Source organism: Pagrus pagrus, assembly GCF_965226575.1.
Source record: "Pagrus pagrus genome assembly, chromosome: 12".
Lineage (NCBI taxonomy): Eukaryota > Metazoa > Chordata > Actinopteri > Spariformes > Sparidae > Pagrus > Pagrus pagrus.
This window is the reverse complement of record NC_140196.1, coordinates 25,051,260-25,072,863: the sequence shown is the minus strand read 5'-3', so window position 1 is coordinate 25,072,863 and position 21,604 is coordinate 25,051,260. Positions and strand designations below refer to the sequence as shown.

Below are 21,604 nucleotides of genomic sequence, written 5' to 3'. Positions count from 1 at the left end.
AAGTGGAGCCCTGCAAGTTTACACATTTATTGCTGCAAACACAGGTGGGCCTTCAACAGAATACACACACATGCACGCACACACACACACACACACACACACACACACACACACACACACACACACACCAAAGCTCTCACACCTCCAGTCCAGATGTGAAGTCATCAGCGCTCTGTAATGACTGAAAGGAACACACACACTGCTCTGGGTGAACTACAACCAGCGTGCTTCCTGTGCATGGCCACATGACTTTTTATCCCTTCACACATTTAATAAAATGTAACAAAAAAAAGTCATTTAAAAAAAATAATAACAATGGCCAATGTTACTGTTTGAATCTGGTCTGAGGCCGACTTGGCAGCAGTGGCCTGGTGGTGATTACCAGTCATAAGTTGGACGGCAGCCACTTCAAGATACAGAAGGACCACGTCCACACTGTTACTGCTGCGAAGAGTTCTCAAGGTCCATGTTGGCCAAGAAAGAAGGAAAAAAAGGGAAGTATGGGTTTGTGAGAAAGGGCAACAAGCTAGAAATCTCTCAGCACAGTTCGGTGTAGTCAGTCCACTGTTGAAACTAGACTGACAATATGCCAGTCTTGTTTTTACCTCGTTATCAAACTTAATTTTAACATCTCGTCAAAATTTTTTAAAATAAATAAAAATTACATCTCCAAAGCGTTTTAAAACACACTAAAGCTTTAAGCCTCTTTTAGTTCAATGCTTTGACTTTCTGGCCCACAAAATCTCCACTCTAATCAATGTGCAACAAGGCAGAAAGCAGTAGGCAAGCTGCAGAGAGCTGAAGTTGAGGAAAGAAGTGCTTTCAGGCTTAATGAGTAAACTGGGTGAGAGATGGATTACTATTTTTGTACATCCTTGTGTTGTAGAATGATTAATAAATGATAGAATTTTACAACGAAGATTCCATTGACATAAACACAACCATTTGTTCATATTTACCTTACAAATCAATATAATACATTCATTTACAATGTAATACTCATACTTAAATGTGGGATTTGAAAATAGTTTAACCAACCAAATGATAACTTTAACGAGCTAGTAAGAGCCAAAGCTGAGATGCTGCTACTGCTAGTTTACCTGCTGAACTAAGCTTTTGCAGGAATAGGTTAGATTAGCGCTAGCTGTTATTTTTCTCCATGGCTAAATTTAACTACTATTACCCATTTGTCTTAGATAATGAACTAATTTACCATCACAGTTTATCATAAGTGAAAAAAAGTCACCCAAGGTTGGCTGTGGCTAACGCTATGGCTGGATTTAGCTTAGCTAACCCTAACTCTAACCCTTAGCTGTGTATGGTTCACTGCTTACTTTGGTTTTTCGCTGCTTTTTGAAGAATACAAATTTAAGATCCTGTTTTCTCTCTTTTTATGGCATAAAAAGTATTATTTGTTAAAACAAAAATCAGCATAAGACTTCTGCTACTGCTGATAAACCCAATGTACACCACCCAGCACCAAACAGCAGAAAGATAAAGTGTGCGACTCGCTGTTAACATTAGCTGGTGAAGCTAGCAGATAAATGTACAACTCAGTAGCACATATTTACCAGTGGATTCACTTAAGACCCGACCAGAGCTGAAATGATAGACTTACATTTATCAGGTGTCCAGAAACACAACTCCCAGTGAATGCTAACATTGCTCCTTGTCTAATGGATGTGTAAACAGGAAACTGTTTGCTAACATATCAACTTCATGGTCTGTCAGCAATATCAGTGTTGCATTTTCAGCTTGTTCCACTGTTCACAAGTTGTTCTTGTTGCACAATGAATGCAGCTTTCAATAAAAATGAATCAAAAGCCGACCAACACATTGAAGTACTCTCTTATAAATGAAACCACAATAGTATTTCTACTAGTGTTAAAAGTAAAAATACAAAGGTAGGCCTAATACTGAGCGTACTTAATTCCACAATGCATCTTGGTAGTAAAAGTCACATATAAAAGTGCTCTACTGAAGTAGAAAAGGCCTAACTCAAAACACAATGCACAGAAGGTCTGTGTTCAAATCCCATTCTAATGACATCATATGATATGGATTTAGTACACGTCGACATAATTTACATTGTAACATATTTTACACAGACTTCTTCCACAAACATGTATATTTCTGATCATATACTTCTTACTGTATGACTTATCAATCACTAAATTGATTCAACACTCCTGTGAACAGGTGCAAACACTCAATCTATGAACTCTTATTTACTGACTTCTATCAGCTGACTTTAAATCAGAGGGAACACCAGTTATAAGTATATCATATTATAACTGTGTCTTCAGTCAAACACCAAATCGAGCAGTCTGCAAGTCATCTAATCACTCACTCACTCCACATCACATTTTTCCACTTCGACTCCCTCCTCCTGAACCTAATCCTCATCATGTTGGCCACATGGATTCTTGATCAGCTTGTGGAGACTTATGAAACCAATATTAACAACCCCCCTAGCATTGCCACGCATAACCTTTTAAACCTACCTTGACCCTGCTGTGCCACACAATAGCTCCCCGCTGCTTGGCCCGCTCTCTCTAGATTTTTCAGACTCCAAACGATTTAAGGCAGAGCACATCAGGGTACAACTGTGTCACATACCAGTCCAGCACACTGCAACCAGGGCTACTGTTCTGATTCATTAGATACACTGGAATATAATTAGGGAATGTTTGGGAAGATGAGCGTAAATAATGGACTGAACAACTGACCCATCAACATGACCTACTGAATCAATGACAGGCAATCTTAGGTTAGTAATTACTATGGATTAGTTACACAGAAGAAGAGCATGGTGGAAAGCAAAAACTCTGTCTTTCCTTGTAGTTTCCCTTAAATCACACATCAATATGGGTGTCCATTCATAAACCATTCAAAGTTATGCAGAATTACCTGCTTGACATTTGTTTTTACAAGCATTCGACAGTGACAGCTGCTATGAGTGTTTTCGACATTTAAAATTGCTTTCTGCCTCCATTTGGGGGCACTTTTTTGTGAAGACGCAAATTGAAGTGTCTGGCTTAAAGGCGCACTAATCAGTATATCACAACTCAGACTCAATGGTAATGTTGGTCTGTGTCTTTTGCATGTATAAATAGGCAACTGTATGCTAACAAGTTTTCTATATCAACCTCAGCTGATAATGTCAATGTTGTGATTACACGTTTTCGTGTCAACTTCTTTTAACTTATGTCGGTAACTTAAAAAGGCTCCATGTAACAATTTGTATCAATTTACATGTTTAATCCCTTTTTTATTGGCCATATGTGAGCAGATTATAACATGGCATGAAAAATGAGACCTTCCCCGTCTCCCTCAGTCGTCAATAAAGCCTTCCAGCACAACATAGCAATTTCACGAAGCCCCTTTAATAGACATAATGTATTTGATTTAGGTCAAGTATAAAACATCATCACTACTTTACATTACGTAGTTACGGAAGTTCTGATGTCTAAACCTAACCAAACTGTGACTGTTATGCGTTTAATTTTAATACCATGACGACAAAGGTCACCTGACAATGGATCTGATCTCCACAGAAGCTAATGAGAAGAATTTGTGTTTGACCTACACGCATAATTGGACTTTTGTGTATGCACAGCACACAATTAAGCTGTTGATATTTGTACAACTTTGCAGATTGATGAGACCAGGTTGCATTTAGACATTGCTTTCTAAAGGGTCACAAGCCAAAATGGTTTGGAACTATTGGTCTAACTCTCTCTTGCTCTAAGAGAGCTGGGAAAGCAGCCTAAAGTGAAAATATTAAGGAAGCCTCCTCTCTTTAACATCCCTAAAACTCACCACCTTTCCAGTGTTTCAGTGGTTTGTATTGGGCCCTGGCTTTGCTGCGTCCACCTGTGTTCTCCTCTGGAGATAACGTCCCAGGTTCTGCAGTGCTGTGTCCAAAGACTGATACTCCTGGGCTGGGTGTGGGGGTCAGCACAGACCCCTCTGTCTGAGCGTTACCCTGCAGAGCTTTCTCTGCCACTCCGTTCTCCGTTACCAACCACTCTGTTGTCCCTGGGGTGTCAGTAGGACTCATGGAGGTGATGGGTGGAGGTGTGATGGAGGGAGGAATGGTGGAAGGAGAAGAGCTGGTGCTAGTTTTAGGTTTCGCCCAAACGAAACTCCACCACTGGGCTCGTACAGGAGAGGAGAGGAGGAGGAAGACAGCAAGAGCGAGGTGAACGGCTCCCATCCTCTTACTATGTCTTGCATGAACTGTGCAAATAATCCTGTTCACTGTGGCAATGAAACACTACACATGTGCAAACAGGCAAGACACGGTGCTCCAGCTATGACAGGATGCACATGGAAAGTCCTGCAAAGTGTGTAAAAGTAATCCAGGAGATCCAGGGAAATAAAAATATTCAAGGAACAACCGTCAGCTTGTCACTGTCCTGTCCGTTGTTCCTTCTCCTTTCTTTTCTTTTCCTCTCCTCTCTCGTTATGTCCTCCCTTTCTCTGTCCGTTCTCTGTCCCTTGCTCTGCTTGTAACTCCCTGACATCTCTCTCTTTTTCTCCTCTCCCTCCCCTCCTCTCTCCCTGTGTAATTACAGACTCCCCCTCTTCTGGCACTCTACGGCAAAGCAGACTTGATTTTCTCTCAGACAGGCAGATTAGAGAGTTAGTTAGTTCGCTACACCCTCCTCCTCCTCCTCCTCCTCCTGCTTTTCCTCCTCCACCTCCTCCCTTCCTCTCTATCCTCTCTTCCCTTCTTGTGTGTGTTCTCTGGGTCATACTTGTGATCTGTCAGTCTGTCCCTCATGCCACATGTTAAGCATGTCAACCTTTACACAGGATTAGGATAAGGTGCATTATTAATAATGCTGCAGGTGCAAAAGCTTTGTTAATTATGCCTGCCTCTGCCTCCTGTTCACCTGACGTTACAGCTGAAATGTCAACAATAAAGCACCTCGAGGGGCATGCATGACTTATTTAAAAAAGAACCATCGTCTTCTCATCTAATACTTGAGTCATGAGTGGCATGAGACAAAACAAACCTGAAGCTCAGTCATTTGTCTTGACCAAGTGGCTGTACAGTGACTGGAGTTTGGAGATATTTCTTGACATGTCCCATAAACAATTGAAATGATTTACTGCTCTGATATTTTACTATTAATCAAATGTTTATTCAGTATCTTAGACTTTTGTTTCCATGTATTTATTACCCTTGATACATTTATATTTAGATATGTAGATATTTGTGAGATTTCAATCAGTATGACTATTCTTTCTCCTCCTTGGTCTGATACTCTTCTGTCACCAGAGCTACTATCCATTCTTTTATTAAATTGGAAACAGATGCTGCTGTCACAGAGAACAACTGGATCTTTTCTGTTTTTTCCTGAGAGCAGCAACTTCCAACACAGGACAAAACATGAGTTTATTCATGAGTCTATACTGGATACGTGAAAGCAGACAGAGATGGTGCCAGGCTGCCAGCCTAACTGAATGAGTCCACTTTTGTTTTCCTAGGAGATTTTGTGACCGGTGGCGGACGAAATAGCAAAGTGAAAACAAGGTTTATAGGGAACCTCTCGACATGCTGATGGTGTCAATTTTTCAATAGCTGTTTCATTGTGCAATTATCATTTACCTTTGTAAAATTTTAAGAAACACAAAAACTATCATTTCGCTCAACAACTCACTCTAAACTCACTCATCACTGTGGTTTTAGAGAACGCTGATGTCTACCACTCTAACTTCTTCTTAATCAGTATGATTATGGCCAAACTGGGGTTAATGATGATGGCTGGATCAAGTCTTCATCAACAATGCTTGATATACGTCAACCATACCTTTGACTGAAAATTAAGATCAAAGATTAAAAAAAACAAAAAATACAAAAGGTTGAATGGAAGCATTTTCAAAGTGTGGACTTCTCTCTGCTGCAGCTCACTGATCATGGAGAGAGGGAGAGAGGCCCCATGTTGCTGATGACAAAGGGATGCCTGTTCTGTTGTATTGTGCTTCTCTAAATGTTTGCCGAGGTCCAGGATGACGGTTGGACTGCTGCTGAGGATCATTGAGTGGAGGTGTTTGTTCAGGATCATGGTTTAATTCAGTATAATACTACACTTCTCGAGGAAAACATTGGTGGCAAGACGCCTGAAACCATCCGTCCTTTTTCACTTCAAAAGAAGTTTGTTTTGGGTTCAGATAAAGCCTAACCCAATTACAGGAATCAATCCCAAACCGCAAGGGTTTATTTGTGTGTGGAGAGATAATGACATCAGGTGATACTGGTGAAGTCAGCACTATCTGCTTAGGCAATATATAATAATAATTGTTATTTATTTAATTATTTTTTTGTTGTTTCACCCTTATTTAAACTACAACTTCATATGCAATTGAAATAAAAACACAATTCTATTTACAAACAAGCGAGTTGACTTTTATTTTGAAGTAGACTCGTCACAGGAAATGCACTGTGTTTAGTTAGCACCGCTGTCGTTCCTCAAAGATGTGTCTACAGGAAGGACTGCAGAGCAAAACAAAATAATTTTTCGGCATTTGTTGACAGTGGATCCATTTTAAATATGTTTGGGAAGTATTTTTTAGTCTGTGGGAGTAATGGAACAGGGGTTTTAAGATGAAGAGCTGCCTCCAGCAGTTTGTAATAATAGCCTCTGTCATCGGACTCTTGGTTTTTTAAAAAGGAAAATGACAGTGGAGGCGGTGGGAAAGTAATGTAATCAGTGTAAGCCCGACCACCTCGAACACCTACTACTGCGGCGAGCAAGATTCAAGTAAGAAATATACAAGGAAAAAAGATTTGCACTAACTGTTAAAAACTAATCATATAAACATATATACAAACCGTTGTTTGCATTGCAGGCAGACGTCTCTATGGCTGATATCTAACTTGGCAACTAACACCAAAACAATCTAGATGGATGAATAGTGCTACAGGTAAGAGGAAAAATATGTGTTTTTGAAAAACTCTTAGCTGGGGAAATTGGCACAGGGAGAAAAGCACATTTTTTGTTACCTTGGCATTTTTTAAAATAAGATTTCACTGCATATTTTCAAATATTGCTAAATACTCGTGTCACTCATTAAAACGAAATATGACAGCCAATCCTCGCACAGCATCAACAATTCATGACTTGCTGTTTTGAATCCCTTGTAGCAAAACAAAACCACCACAGAGATGCAATCAGAGCATCCCACACAGTTATTACGTGTAACACGCTATTCATGCTGCGACTGAGGGTTGAAATTATCGAAGTGTGGCTGGTGCGAGAGGAAATCTGATTGGTTGTTGACAGCAAAAAGATCAGCTGTGGCCCACTTTTCTCAGCTGTAGGCTTGTTGACTACACACACACTGTTATTGTTTGCTGGTTGCTCAGCTCTCTGGAGATTAATCAGGACTTGTTGATCGTTGTTCTTAATCTGAATACAAGACTACTGTTAGTTAAGCTGAAAGATAAACTCTGCATTCAAGGATATCAGTGACCCCCGTAGCCAATGCATATGGCATATTTAGGCCCTTTAGGGGGAAAAAAAAAAACTATTGATATACTTTTACTGTTGCACAGACACACTGTAGGTGCAATCATGAATTTGATCAGACCCTGGGAGCCATGCTGGTCAGAACACACTACATAAACAGTTGGAGGGGAGGAAAAAGGGTAGGGTGGTCTCTAATGGAGCAGATGATAGGTTTAAGATTTAAAGAGAGGGTGAGGGAGGAAACCCCCCAGGGGGAGAAGCTTGATTAGTCATGGATTAGCCACAGAAAGGGGGTGTGGAATGGGATGGGGTGAAGATGGGTTAGAGGGGGTCAGGAAGAGAAACGGGGATGGGAAGGGACGGACTGTGGCGAACGCTGATGATCCATAACAGCATCCTACATATATACTGTATAATCAACCTCCTACCAGCCACTGACCCTTCTCAGGGCCTAATTAACCTGAGGTGATCTGAGGGCATCTTTTCTGAATATAATAGCTAGCAATTACGCTTGTTTTATACATGGCCAAAAAAATGTCTTTAAAGCAGGATTCATTACGTTTTTAGCCACTTGGGAGCAGCAGAAAAAGCTGTAAACATGGCAATACCATATTACCACCTCATAAAGCTGTTGTGGCAAGTTTGTTAGCGCACAGTGTCCTATTAACACAACCAGCAAACATGGAGTCCCATATTCACCCTCCTTTTGGCTCTGTTTATGTGTCTGACAACTTCTGAGAAGAATATGTGGTGCCATAACTCACCATAGTTCAGTGCTCCACTTTGTTTACCAGCTAGGTGCTAATTTTGTATGTCTGCTGGGCAGGTATCAGTCAGTGGATTTGTCATTGCTAAAAACAGTTTCTGCTACAGCTGGTTTGTGAGAGCAGTGCGAGTGAGCCACAACAGTAAAGCTGAGCTAAAAGACTGAAAAGCACTGTGTAGTTGAGGGGAACTGCAGAGTTAGGTGAAAAGTCTATGCAGACTTGTCACTACAAGCAACCTTGCAAAAATAATGGTTTCAAAATAGCAGTAACAATCTAAAGTAAAAGTAAATCAAGTAATTTTTTAAATAATATCAAAACTGACCAATCAATACTTACATAGTTTTGGATTAGAACTGAAGAGAGGTGAAACATCCAGTTGCCTATGACACAGCACTTAATATCACCTTGACCTGGATGACTGAGAACCTTCATCAACATAGTTTTGGATTATGTCTACTTCTACTACTACAGTTGTGCTTTCAATGTGTAAAACTTGTAACAAATGTAAAATTTTACTTTCCTTAAAGCTACTACAAGGAACTTTTTGGTTGACTCTGGCAGTCCCTTTGGACAACAAAATTAACCGTTTTAGTGCCGTACCACCAGACTATAGAGCAGCTTCTTTCCTCTGGTTATCTGATCCGCATAAGTCAGAATCTGAAATGGGGACAGGCTTTAAAGGCACAATATGTATGAATTTTAGCTTGAAACAATCAAAAATGTATTAAAATGATCAACAGATCAACCGCAAACTTTGCCCAGTGGGTCCGCCTCATCCCGACCATGAAATCTCCTCCTCCTGGCAATCCAAACCTCCTGTCCTAGTGGTGTAAACAACAGCAACACTTCCCCAGTGATCCAAGCTCCAAATATGGACTGCTAGCTGCACCGCTAACTGAGCTAACTAAGCTAACTAGCTAACAGTAGCTAAAGTTAGCAGTTCTTCGTGGTTACGCTGATGACATGCTTCCCCCTATTCATTTGTAGTATGAATAATAGTAATGAGTATGAATTCCACAGGTGGCAAATTCTTACATATTGCTGATGGTCTTGTTTGCTCATGTAGGTCATACAGAGGCATCAGTATTAAATTGAAACTGTTTTTATAACCAGGTGAAAGTTAAAAGTTCCTTGAATTACTTGTAGAAAAAGTATTCATTTGGCTCTACAAGGTAAAAGTTGTTGTTTAGAGGTTACTTAGCTGTCACCTACTAGACTGGTACCAGTGGCCGTATTCAATGGTATGAATACACTGAAAGGATGTAAGGGATGGTTAACATGGCCTCTATCAGGCATTATGGTGTCAACATAAAAACAACATGGACACATTCATGTGCAGTATCTGGAGAAAAGCTGCCACATTCTTATGAGTGTTTTCAGACCCTCGTTTTTCTATACATGGTGACCCCATTTAGGGGCCTCTGGATTCCAGGAAGAGTAACCCCTTCACCCTTCACCTCTCTCTCACTTCCCGCTCTACCTAGCAACCATCCCAACAATAAAGTCTAATTGGTTTACTGTCAAAGCCTATAGCACGGTGATCCTATGAATTTATTCACAGAAATAATGATTTAAGTGGCCTCAGAAGACAGATGGGAAATCACATGATCACCATGTGACATTATGACTCAAAGTATATGAATTCTTAAATCAGTCAAATGCTGCTAACTGCTTTGGATAATGTCATAGATCACATTATTATCTGAAATATGTCCTATAGACAGGCTTACCAGGGATTTTTAGCTCTAAACAGGAATCTCAGCTTATTACTCACTGTAACTTCAGAGCAGGACAATGAAGTGGACACATTAATGCAGGACAATTGAAAAAGAACCTGTAACACAGCCTTGTTCACACATACAAGCACTCTGCCACCACCTAGTGGCCATAAACAGGAATGCAGGCAGATCACAGGGAAGAATAGATCAAACCACACACAGCCTGTGGTTCAGTCATGTTCCCTCAATAGAAACTACCAAAAAAGGATCTGCATGTAATGTACATTTCTAGGTCAATCTAGTCAAGCAATCATTCACCAGACCAACGTTTTTAATTTCATTAAATCATGTGCTCTGAACCAGTAATTAGTACCCCAGGGGGGATACTTCGGCAGTGTCAGGGGGTTCATTGAAATAATGTGTAGTAGCACAGCGAAATAAGAATATTAGGTGTATGAACATCTTTGTGTTTAGAAGGAAAATAAATAAGATTACAAATTGGTTTGAGGCCAATCTTAAGTATATTCACTGTCAAAATAACCAACTAGAATGGCACACAGTAGAGCACATACATCCACCAAGGCCCAAAACATTTAAATTCAATAATTAAAAAAATTTGAATTCAATCAACTCTTATCCAATGTCAAACTCTATAGCCCTGTATCACACTAAATTTTAAACCACCCATAAATGCTTAACCATTATTGAAACTCACCAGATCTAGGATCTGCAACAAATTGTACTCACTCATACTGTAGATCCCAGCTGCCTGAACAGGCCTTCATTTTTTATACAGACCCATGCATTATTCTCTGAGAAATTAACAAAAAGTTGAAAATCTCCCAATGTTAAAGTAAGTTAGAAACAATTCCTGCATCTGTCCCTTTATCCAGATCCGCACCAAATATTAATGGGGTCTATTCTGGGCTGAGAATCATCCTCCATCCATGTTTCATGGAAATCTGTTCTGTTTAGTTTCTGTGTAATCCTGCTGAGTAACAAAACAGACACAGTTGAAATCATAACTTCCTTGGCGGAGGATATAAACTACCAGGCTAATAGCATCCAGAACCAGTTACAACACCTCAACACCACCTGCTGGGACTGAGAGTGCCTGACAACTAGTTTACAAGAGAACAAAGAAGTCAAGATAGATAGATAAAAGTGATGTAGTGACAATGGGTGGACGGTGATATTTGTATGAATGCAAGCTTGACCAAATCCAAACCTAAAATTTTACAGGTCACTGTCTTGTATGAAAAACTTGTTGTCAAAGAAATCTTTCCAAGTATTAGTGTCGATGAAATGGCACTTGAGCTCACAATAGGGCTGTGCGCATGATAAAAATATTTAACTTGTTTAAAATAGTCCTGCAGAATTTATCCATATGAGCTTCTGTGCCAAATTAATCTGCAGGAAAGACAAATAAAGTAAGATAAAAGAAACAATGGCCAACTAGTCTGAGCTGATGGTATTTCTGTAGCAGTCTGACTAACTAATGCCCAAGATGGTCATTTAGAGTGTTTATTCTTGTTTCCGTGTGTTCCTACGTGTGCTTTTGAGTGTACAAGTTGGTCCACTTAGATAATAATTAGAGCGAAAGGGCTTTTTGGCCCGCTGGAGGGTACTTTTGTGCCAGAACAACACAAGAACTCTTTTCTAACACACTACAGATGCTCACAATGTTTTGATAATGCTATAATTTGCATACAAAAATGCCACCAATGACCAATTGATGAACAACAGCGTTCAGCTCTGGACATTCATCTTTAAGACGCATCTTTAAACATCAACTGTGCCACTCAAAGGGGCTTTTTACGTTCTTTTTGCCTTTGTGTATGTGTGACTCTTCAGTATATTTACTATTACCCAGTTGGTTTGATTGACACGTCCTCTTAACCAACCCTGAAGCCTGAAAATTGGGGTAGGCGGGCTGCAAGGGTCAACAGAGAGGACCTGTTCTCAGGTAATGGTATACCACACATGCACATTTTGAGACACCCTCTCTCACACACACACACTTGTAGCCACCAGGCAAGTAATCAATGAAGCCTGTGTTGCAAAGCTGTTTTTCTCATGCAACTCCCCCTCCCTCTCTCCCCCCCTCTTCCGCTCCTCCTACGATGTGTTTTCATTTCATATTTCTAGGCCATGTTCTGTCAGGAAATGTTGGAGTACTTTTATAAGCTCTTATTGGAAAGAGCAGCCAAGAAAAGGCCTTTCTGCCATTAAAAACAAACACTATCATCAGGTGAGTCATTATTCACATTTAGTCAAATTCAGCCAATAAAGCCACGTATATGCATCAAAAACATGACCAATAAAGACAGCAAACGAGTAAGGGAAGGCTAGCAAGACGGGTGTGTCGGTGGAGGGGGTGGGCTTGAGAGTAAAGGGAGAGGATTATAAGGGGTATTATGCAGAGGCGGGCTCTGGTCAACTCAGTACTATTATGTTCTGTCCTTAGATATCTTTACCCTAATCTGTTTACTATACACAGTATTTCTGTGCCTAAATTAACTTAATGTGTTAATGAGTCCAATGCTACATACACAATTGTGTAAGTGCCAAAATAATAAATAAATAAATAAATAAATAAACAGTATGGCATTAAATGCAGCAAAAATATTATTGAAAATCAATGTTATTAATTAAAATGACAATTAATGTGACATAAATTGATACCTCTGCATTATTTGCCTCTGTATTTATGTACCTTTTTAGTAATTAAACTATTTATTTACTAAATATATTTATTTATGTATTTCTATTTCTGTATTTGTTTTAGATTTTGGAAGTTTCAGTCCTCCTTACAAATTGGCCAAAAACAGAATGAAGTCATTTTAGAAGTGGTTGCTTCTTTAACCCAACTGCTTCAGTAAAACATTGTAAATACTTGTCTGAGATTCTGATGTGTTCTGTGACTGACTTATAGGACTAAATTAAAGAATAGAGGGAGAAAAATAATAAATTGAACTGTCTGGTGACAGAATGAAGAAGGAAGATATCAGCAACTAAAATCTGAGGTGAGCATGGATTAATGGATGATGTATCAACCAAAGCTTATTCAAAGATTAGGCTCTGTTTCAACCTTTCTACACTGACACTAATAATTTTAAGGTAAATTCACAGATTTGTTATTGTGCTCATTAGTTTAAAAGTTCTAGTTCTTAGTTCTTTATATGATTTGTCGAATGGAGATCTTGGTTTTCCCAGCGTGTAGTTTACATCCACATCACTGAGGGGCAGCAGCACTTTCTGTCTGTGGGTCTGCACGCTGTCAGGGTTCAGCGACCTTTGCATGAGAGGGACGGGATCTGTCTGTCTGATCGAATCCCCTTTTGTGTCCAAGACGGCAGGTGGGAGACAAAAAAATGCTTGGAATGTCAGAGATGATGTGCACATGCGTAGACGTCCATAATGACACACACACACACAGTCACACACTCTGACACCCTTTGAACCTCTAGCTCAACCTCCAGCCTCGGTGAAGACAAAGGAACTACCTGCGGGCAAAGGAAAGATTGCTATGGCCAAAACATAACAGTTTGCGGAAATATAACGATCATGGTCATCGGCAGGAGGACCAGTGGTTTTAATGAAAGCAGAAATATCAGGAACAGTGTTAACCACCATCAGTATCACCTCTGTCATAGTAGTAGAGCTAGTTGTTAATATGCCTTTTAAAGTCTTTTTTTACCAATTAATTTCTGTCAATCTCAATGTTGTCTTTATTACACTTTTGTGTCATGGGGTAAGTGTGCAGGCGTTACCTTTTTTCAATCACAAACTAATCTTAAAGATGGGAACAGAGGGGGAGGAGGGGCAGAGAAAAGAGGCAGATACTTCTTTAGAACAGAGGACAAGAAAAGAAAAGAGGAAAGATAATAATAAGAGGAGAAAAGAAAACTTGGGAGTCAGAGAGGTTATCAGAAGCAGAGTAAGACCCCAGGGCAGGATTAACCCAAACAACTGACCTGCCCACACACACCCAGACACACACAAAAAGTAACCAAAGACATGGATGCTACCGAACAAAACTTTGATGTTTGAGTTGAGTTTCTCTTGTCAGGAGCTTGTCTTATATTTGAGGAAATGTGTTTGCTGGATTTAGCCACACATTTGTGAGTGCGCGTACGTGTGTGTGTGAGTGTGTGTGTGTGTGTGTGTCAGTCAGTCAGAGCTCCCATTTACAGCCAACAGAGCGTGTATAAGTAGAAATAAGATTGCATTGTGCTGAATGACAAGTCGTGTTATACTGTGTGCTGGCTTGATCCTATCAAATAACCACATTATAAACCAGACCTGTGCTCACTGATAGCAGACAGCTATTAGCCAGAATGATATGTATTCATAAACTGTTTTATCTACTTGTTGTACATGTAGTACTGGCAGCAGAGCACCAGTTTGAACTGACTGTGTCAGTAAGCATATCAGGAAAGTGGTACTGAAAACTGCTTATCTTCATGCCCTGTGTGCTTTTCATGGAAGCGTGCATCCCTTGTATTAAGATACTTTTAGATAATGACCTGGACAGGCATCCAGACAGTTACATTAGTGATGTCATGGGGCCAACATAACATGGATAGCTAAATTTTTTGCTCAAGTAAGCACTTACAGCAGCTAACTATATGGCGTTGGGACCAAAAAACAAACTCAGAGACCAACTGCAGCCAGTTTGACAACAGGGAGTCCAGTACCGAGGGCTTTTACACAATTTACCTGCAGTTAGACAGTTACCACTTGCCCGTTTAGCCAGTCAGCTAGCGATTGGCAGTCCTATTAGCTGATTAACATTAGGCCAAGAGCAAAACCTGGCAACCAAACCACCTTAGTACTGTATTCCCTGTTGTCAAACTGGTAAACTGGTCATCTCGGATATCTTAATTGTACTTGTTGACTGGGAGCTCCCAGTCAGACAGAGTTGAGTACTTTGGCAGGTACTGTCACTGCATTACTCTCCTTTTAGCTGTGTTTCTGTGAAAACGCCTGAGAAACAAATATCTGGCTAATTGCTAAATGCTTCACCATGAAAAAACAAAACAAGGAGCTACAAGATGCTAAAATGTTCTATAAAGCTGAGAAGAAATACAGAGTTGGGGGATCATTTTCTATTGGGTTCTCACTATGAGCGACAATTTTCATATTATACAAAGTCATTTAATCCATTGTTAATATAAATAAAGCAACTTTTGCAGCTTTAAAGTCAATTTTAATATCCTGAAAGTAAACTGGCGATTGTTATTGGCCATTAAAAATCTAATTTATAATCTTTTGTCAGAAACTGAAGTTAAAGGAGCACAATGTAATTTTGGAAAATAAATTAAAACTCAGAATGTTAATATCTGCAATATTACTGAAATAATAATACAAACTCAGATATATTTATTTTTTCCATCAATGAATAAACAAGCTGTTCTCAGAGGAAAATAAGGTCTCAGAACACTGTTTTGAAGCTAGAAAGGTGGCAGGGTCAGCCTCAGTTTGAAATTGTGAAGTCAGTTTGTTTATTCAGATTATTCAGTCATGAAAACAGAGAGTTTGTGTATTTAGTTTGTTTAGGCAGGGATTAAAATTATGATTAAAATTTCTTCCCCAAAACTACATAGTGCTCCTTTAAATCAGTCTGAAGGTAAGTGACATGTGATTACAGCACGCGCTCTGCAACACGAGAGCTGATTGGTTTAGTGGTTTGCAGGCTTCCTGCCAATCCTCAGGTTATTAAGACAATAATCAACTGACTCAGCTAGTGCTACAGATGAACTTCTGACTTCGAACACGCACACATGCACAAACATTACACACACACCCACAAGTTCACTCAGTGCCACACTATAAGGCCTACAACATATTTCTGGTAAAAGAATGCATTGTTTGGAGTTGTTAGGAGGTCAGAGGTGGACATCTGCAGAGGGACAGTTTCCATTACATCAAGTGACCATGGCTTTCACCCCATCCTGCTCCCCCCCACAAACCCCCCGCTATCCTCTCACTTCTTCCCCTGAAATACACAATCAGAGACAGAGACAGAAAGAGGTCATCTAGGGTGCAGCTCAGCTATGGGTTTTTGTTCAAAGAGCTAGTGCCTGCTGAGATAAGCGGGACTGGCAGACAGACAGAGAGACAGACAGACAGACAAGGAAGACTGAACTGACCTCAGTGGCGAGAATTTGGTCTGACTTGGTGCCAAGTCTCCTCTATGACCCCATTTCCTATTCGTCATTTGTCATCGTTTTTTCAAAATCTCTGCAAACTTTATACTTTTAATTAAAGTAATTACTAAATTAATAATAATTGAATTATTAAATCACAAAGTGATAATGTTTTGAAAGAGTTGTTTGAATGTCGCCTGCATCATGCATCAGCTGTATAAAAAGTGATTCAGGAATAGCTGTTAAACTGGATAAAAATTGTATTTTTCAACTAAATAAAAGATTTTAGAAATACTTTTATAACAATATTTTTTGTTTTGTAACAAAAAATACACCTGTCCACTCCAATGGACCTCATGCACCGAATGCAATATACCATAGGCCTATATTTGGAAAAAATCTGAAGACTTAACGTTACTGTTCAATTTAACTATTCAAGGGTAAATTAGAGAACCATTTAAAAAAACACACACACAATATAAGGCAAAAAACAGTATCCACTGAAGTGGATAGATGTATTTTGAGTCACTGAAATAAATGTATGAGAAAAATGTTATTAAATTCTGACGAAAAGCATTTATTAAATCTTATTTAGCTGAAAAATATCTTTACCTGTCTGTTTTTTTTAATATAGCATGATTTAACAAGGATTCCAGAGGTAATCAGAGGTAATCTCAAAATAATTATCTATTTGTCTCTAAAATAACAAAGAGACAAATAGATAATATTAAATGCAAGTGTGGACAAGGCCTTGGGGGTCCACCACCTGGTGATTGGGACGTGGTACTCCAACTTAAAACAGCTACCAAATATCGGTCCACAGTAGTGTACACCATGTATGAAAGGGTTAACACAGTTGCCATGAACATACTGGACAACAACTGTGTTATACACAACAGTATAATAAATGTATGGTCCTATGACATTATACAGACTTACTAAACTTATAATAAAAGTCACAACTTATCAAGAATATTGTAGTATTGTAACATTTTTTGCAGAACTGGGAGACAGTATGTTGTCAAGAGCTTTGGCTGATTTCATTATAGCACGTGGAAACTAGTAAATGTGTCAGAAACAGAGGCATACTTACAATTCAAAGCACATTTTCAAGAAATAAAGAAAAGCTTCTACAAATACTGTAAACTTCATTACACACGTCTTCAAAAGAACTCACTTGCAGGTATAAATCATGTATTTTAACAAAAATCCTTTGTGATTACAGAAATGTAAAGTAAAGTAAAGGGCAGGCAGAGTTTGTATCAACCGAGCCATTCCAGTCCATTAATCAATTTCGCCAAATATGTGGTATCATAGATACCAGTTGCTGGACTGTTTACATCCGCTTATGTCTTGATTATGCATGTATAAGACACAGGGCATTGACTGTATGACTTTGAGTGTGTGTCTGTGTGTGTGTGAGAGAGCATGGGGTGTTGGCGGTGTTTGCTCAGCTGCGAGTGTTGTTCTCACAGCAAACAACCCCTCGGAGCTTCTCGCATGGGCTCATCTCCTCCTCCAATACGAATGTTAATGAAGCCCAAGGGGGGGACAGAAATGGGGAATTCTTTTACACATGCGATCCACTCCACTGTCATTGTGTGAGGTGTGATTCCCACACGGAAACCCTTGAAGTGACAAACGACAGCATTCATGGCACTGTTAAGAGTTTTGGACCTTGTCTGTGAGCACAGTGAAGTCCTGCAGGTCCATGATGTCATCCTTGTATTTCTGGAAGTGCTCCACATTGTGTATTGTGGCGGACATTTGATGCCGACTGCTCGAATGAAAGACAACCTTCAGATAAAATGTGACAGGAAAATATTATCTCATGTTGGCTCCACAGTCCCCCTGGCAGAGTACCATCTATTGAATGACATCCACCCACTGAAGCCGCCCCACAAAATTCCCTATTGTTCACAAATGCACAAGTTAAATGCTGTGCAGTATGTTGAGACTTTGTTATAGGGCAGTCTAGCTGGGGATATACAAGTACAATGTACACTAGACTGAGGTGTAAAACTGCTACTTCAGACTATTCCAACTTCTTGAAATACATGGTTACATTAAAAAAACAAAAAAAAACAAAAAACGTTTTCCCTCTAACCTTAAACAATCTGGGACATTTATCAGCTCATAGTGGTCAGTTAATAACAGTAAAAACATTTAATTGACTAAAAAATCGTCCAATTTATCTGCAAACAGATTTTTGGAAGTGGCAGGGCTGCTTAGTGGGAGGCAAAGGAATATTCTTTCTATAAAACCTCACATTACTGATATTTTCCACAAATAAAAGTGGCGTGAACTCCACAGAAATCAAGTCTTTACAATTAACGCTTAGTTTAGTTTTAGGATTCTGAGTGTTGTAAATTGTAATGTCATTCATTTGCAAGCATGTGTAACAAGCTTTAGCTCACTCATAAATTTCAGTGTGGTGTGTAAAATTGACTGAAGGGGTGTGCATAAGACTCACATGACAACTGTCATGAACATAAAGGAGTCATTTATGACTGCTGTCATTAAGTGCCGTTTAATCAGTTATGTCACTGTTAATGCAATGTTGACTTTATTTGAGTTATCTTTGTTGTGACAACTTCACATTAACCAAGAAAACATAACCTGTCCTAAACATGTCATAGCAGGTCCAACTGCCATGTGTAGTTGGTCCATTATAATGTGTAATTTATATTTTTCTTGACCTGATCTACAGCACTACAATTTAGACTTGTCATTAATGTCCATGTACGTAATGTTTGTTCCATGTTTGTAACTGTGTCATGAATAATTTTCTTGACTTGGTACTATTTTGACTTTGCATTAAGATGTTATTAAATGTTAGAAGGCCAGCTTGAGAGAGGGAATTTTACTTTTTGCAATTTAGTAAACTAACCAGTAACTGCTGCTAGCTGCTGTTGGCTAGTTAGCAAGGTTAGCCAAGGAGTGAGTTCCCCTATTATCTGACACAGCCCTTGGCAACTCGGCAAGAAAACCACCTTCATACTGTTATTCCCTGTCTTCAGACTGTCTCAGTTGACATGGTGTATATAGTGTCATGTCAGTCTTGCACATCCCTCAAATAAAGTGTTACCAGAAGTGTGATGAAGCCTGTACAGGCTTTGACACATGCATGGCAAGCAAATTTGCTGCACAGTCCTGTTTTTGAGTTATGATCATTGCTGTTAATGTTTGAGCAACATCTTTCTCCCCATGCATTTTCACAGGTATGGTCAGCTGACTCAGCGAGGACAACGTAAACAGAGATTAAAGAGCTGGCACTCAGCAGCTCATCCACACAGCCTCAGAAGAGGACAGAGGCTAAGTGAAGGAGAAGGATTTGAGCTGCCGTGTCTAATCCACAGTAAATAATAAAAGGGCAGCTGTGGCACAGAATGTCAAAACACAGAAACCTGATGGGTGCAGGGCTTCTATCAAAGTAGGGCAGTTTTGGAGAAAGGAAATCACCACTCACTTGTAGCAATTTAGTGCTTTGACAGAGAGATTTGTCCTTAAAGGGAGAGAACGTTGATGTGCGTGTGTTTGTGTGGCACTCTCCATCTGCAAACAGCCAAATGGCCATAATTTCAGTCGCCACAGACCCAAATATGCAAAAGCATGCCTGAGCATAAACACACAGACAGAAGAACAGTGTGCTTTCAAACCTTCCCTTAAAACATAGGAGGTTATTGAAGGTTATTTCAGAATGAGTAAGATTGACCTGGTTTCAGACCTCTGCATTGCTGTCCACATCTCACTTTTTTTTTTTTTTACGTGATAGGATAGGACTGACGTCAAAAGGCAATTATTATCAGGCTTTATCCAGATCTAACGAGGTTTTGGTTTTGTTAGATAAACATAATTTTGTTGCCAGTTTTCTTGTCACATTGTGAGTAAAGTAACCAGCATGGCAAACTTCTAAAATGTAAGGGTAGGGCACTTAACAACACACAGATTAAAGCTGGTCTCAGTTCAAAGTTCATTTTAATTCCTGACCTGGTTCTGTTTTTCGTTTATGTAAAACTGCTCCTAATGTTAAGTCAGACAGGTAGGGAAAAATTAAAGCGACAAAGCAAACAGTGTAAAATAACAACCTTACATAATATGAAACAAGGTCAGGTTATTATTGTCAGTCTGCCAGCTAATGACTGGCCAGCTCAATAGCTCTCCAATCTCACTTTCATCAGTAGACGGCGGCTAGATGCTGAAAATGATTGTGGGCTAGAGTTTGTGTGAGATTGTGTGTTAGAGTGTGTCAGAAGAAGAAAGACACACTCACTCACCTCACCATACAGAGCTGTGTCTCCTCTCTCCCTGTGTGTCAGTAGCCAAAACACTCCATGGGCTAAGCAGCAGTGCAAGACAAGACTGAATCAAACTAAAGAAGATCCTTTTCTTCTTCTGTGAACTGTGAAAGGTAACTGTGTGGTTGTCCGAAGGAGACAAAGGACTTTTGTGGTGAAATACTATTTAAATGAAATAATTAATTTGTCAGCTTCAGGCTGCATCAGACATTTAACTTTATAATTTCCCTTGATTATTGATGCTACTTCACCTGCATCAAAAATCTGTTTGTTGACTTCAGCTCAGTATTCAACACAGTCTCTTCCATTAAAGATGATTGGAACTTTACACACTGTGTTTGAGGACAACACTAGACATTGGACTTCCTCACAATCAGACCCCAGAGAGTACGGAGTGGCAGTCAAACCTCCTCTACATTAGTGCTCAACACCGGAGCCCCCCAGGGTTATGTGCTCAGCCTCCTCCTGTTAACACTGTACACCCATGACTGCACTCACAGACATAGAGAGAATTCTAGTGTGAAGTATGCGGACGACACCACAATGATAGTTCATATTGAGGGACATCAACAATCTTGCAGAGTGGTGCACAGAGAACAGTCTGCTGCTCAACGTCAGCAAAACCATGGAGCTGATTGTTAGAAAAAGCACAAACGCAAAGACACACCCCTGTCTACATCAGGGGGGCTGAGATGGAGCACATGAACAGTTTTAGGTTCCTGGGAATCAACATCACAGAGAATCTTGGTCATCACACATCCCTACCCTGGTTAAAGAAATCACAGAAAAGGCTCTACTTCCTGCGGAAACTTAAGAAGGATGAATTCCGGAGCCAGATTCTGGTTAACTTTTATAAGATTCTGGACCAATCGAAAACATCCTGATTGGAAACATCACAAGGCTCTACAGCAGGTGATTAAAACCGCCAAGAACATCACTGGTAACCATCTACAGAACATCGGCGACATCGGTCAGGTGAGATGTCTGCATATTAGGATACTAAAAGACAACACCCACCCCAGCCACAGTCTGTTCACCCTGCTACCATCTAGCAAAAGACACAGAAGTATCCACTGCTGTACCACCAGACTACAAAGTAGCTTCATTCCCCAACTGTGAGACTCCTCATTTCGTCCTCAACACTCCACTATAATATTTTTTTTTCTTGTGTAGCATAAAGAGACTTAC

General features: G+C 39.7%; 1 protein-coding gene across 5 annotated transcripts in view; it reads right to left on the bottom strand.

The window, feature by feature from the left end:
• Positions 1 to 21,604, bottom strand: part of col15a1b (collagen, type XV, alpha 1b) — a 57,050-nt gene that overhangs the window by 30,995 nt on the left and 4,451 nt on the right. For 4 of the 5 annotated variants that reach the window (XM_084370070.1, XM_084370073.1, XM_084370072.1 and 1 more), the window contains exon 1: positions 3,823 to 4,519. The exons of the other annotated variant lie outside the window; for it this stretch is intronic. In XM_084370070.1, coding sequence (XP_084226196.1) covers positions 3,823 to 4,219 — 397 coding nt within the window. In that variant the 5' untranslated portion in view covers positions 4,220 to 4,519. Of the gene's footprint in view, positions 1 to 3,822; positions 4,520 to 21,604 lie in introns of those variants that run through there. 5 annotated transcript variants of the gene reach the window in all.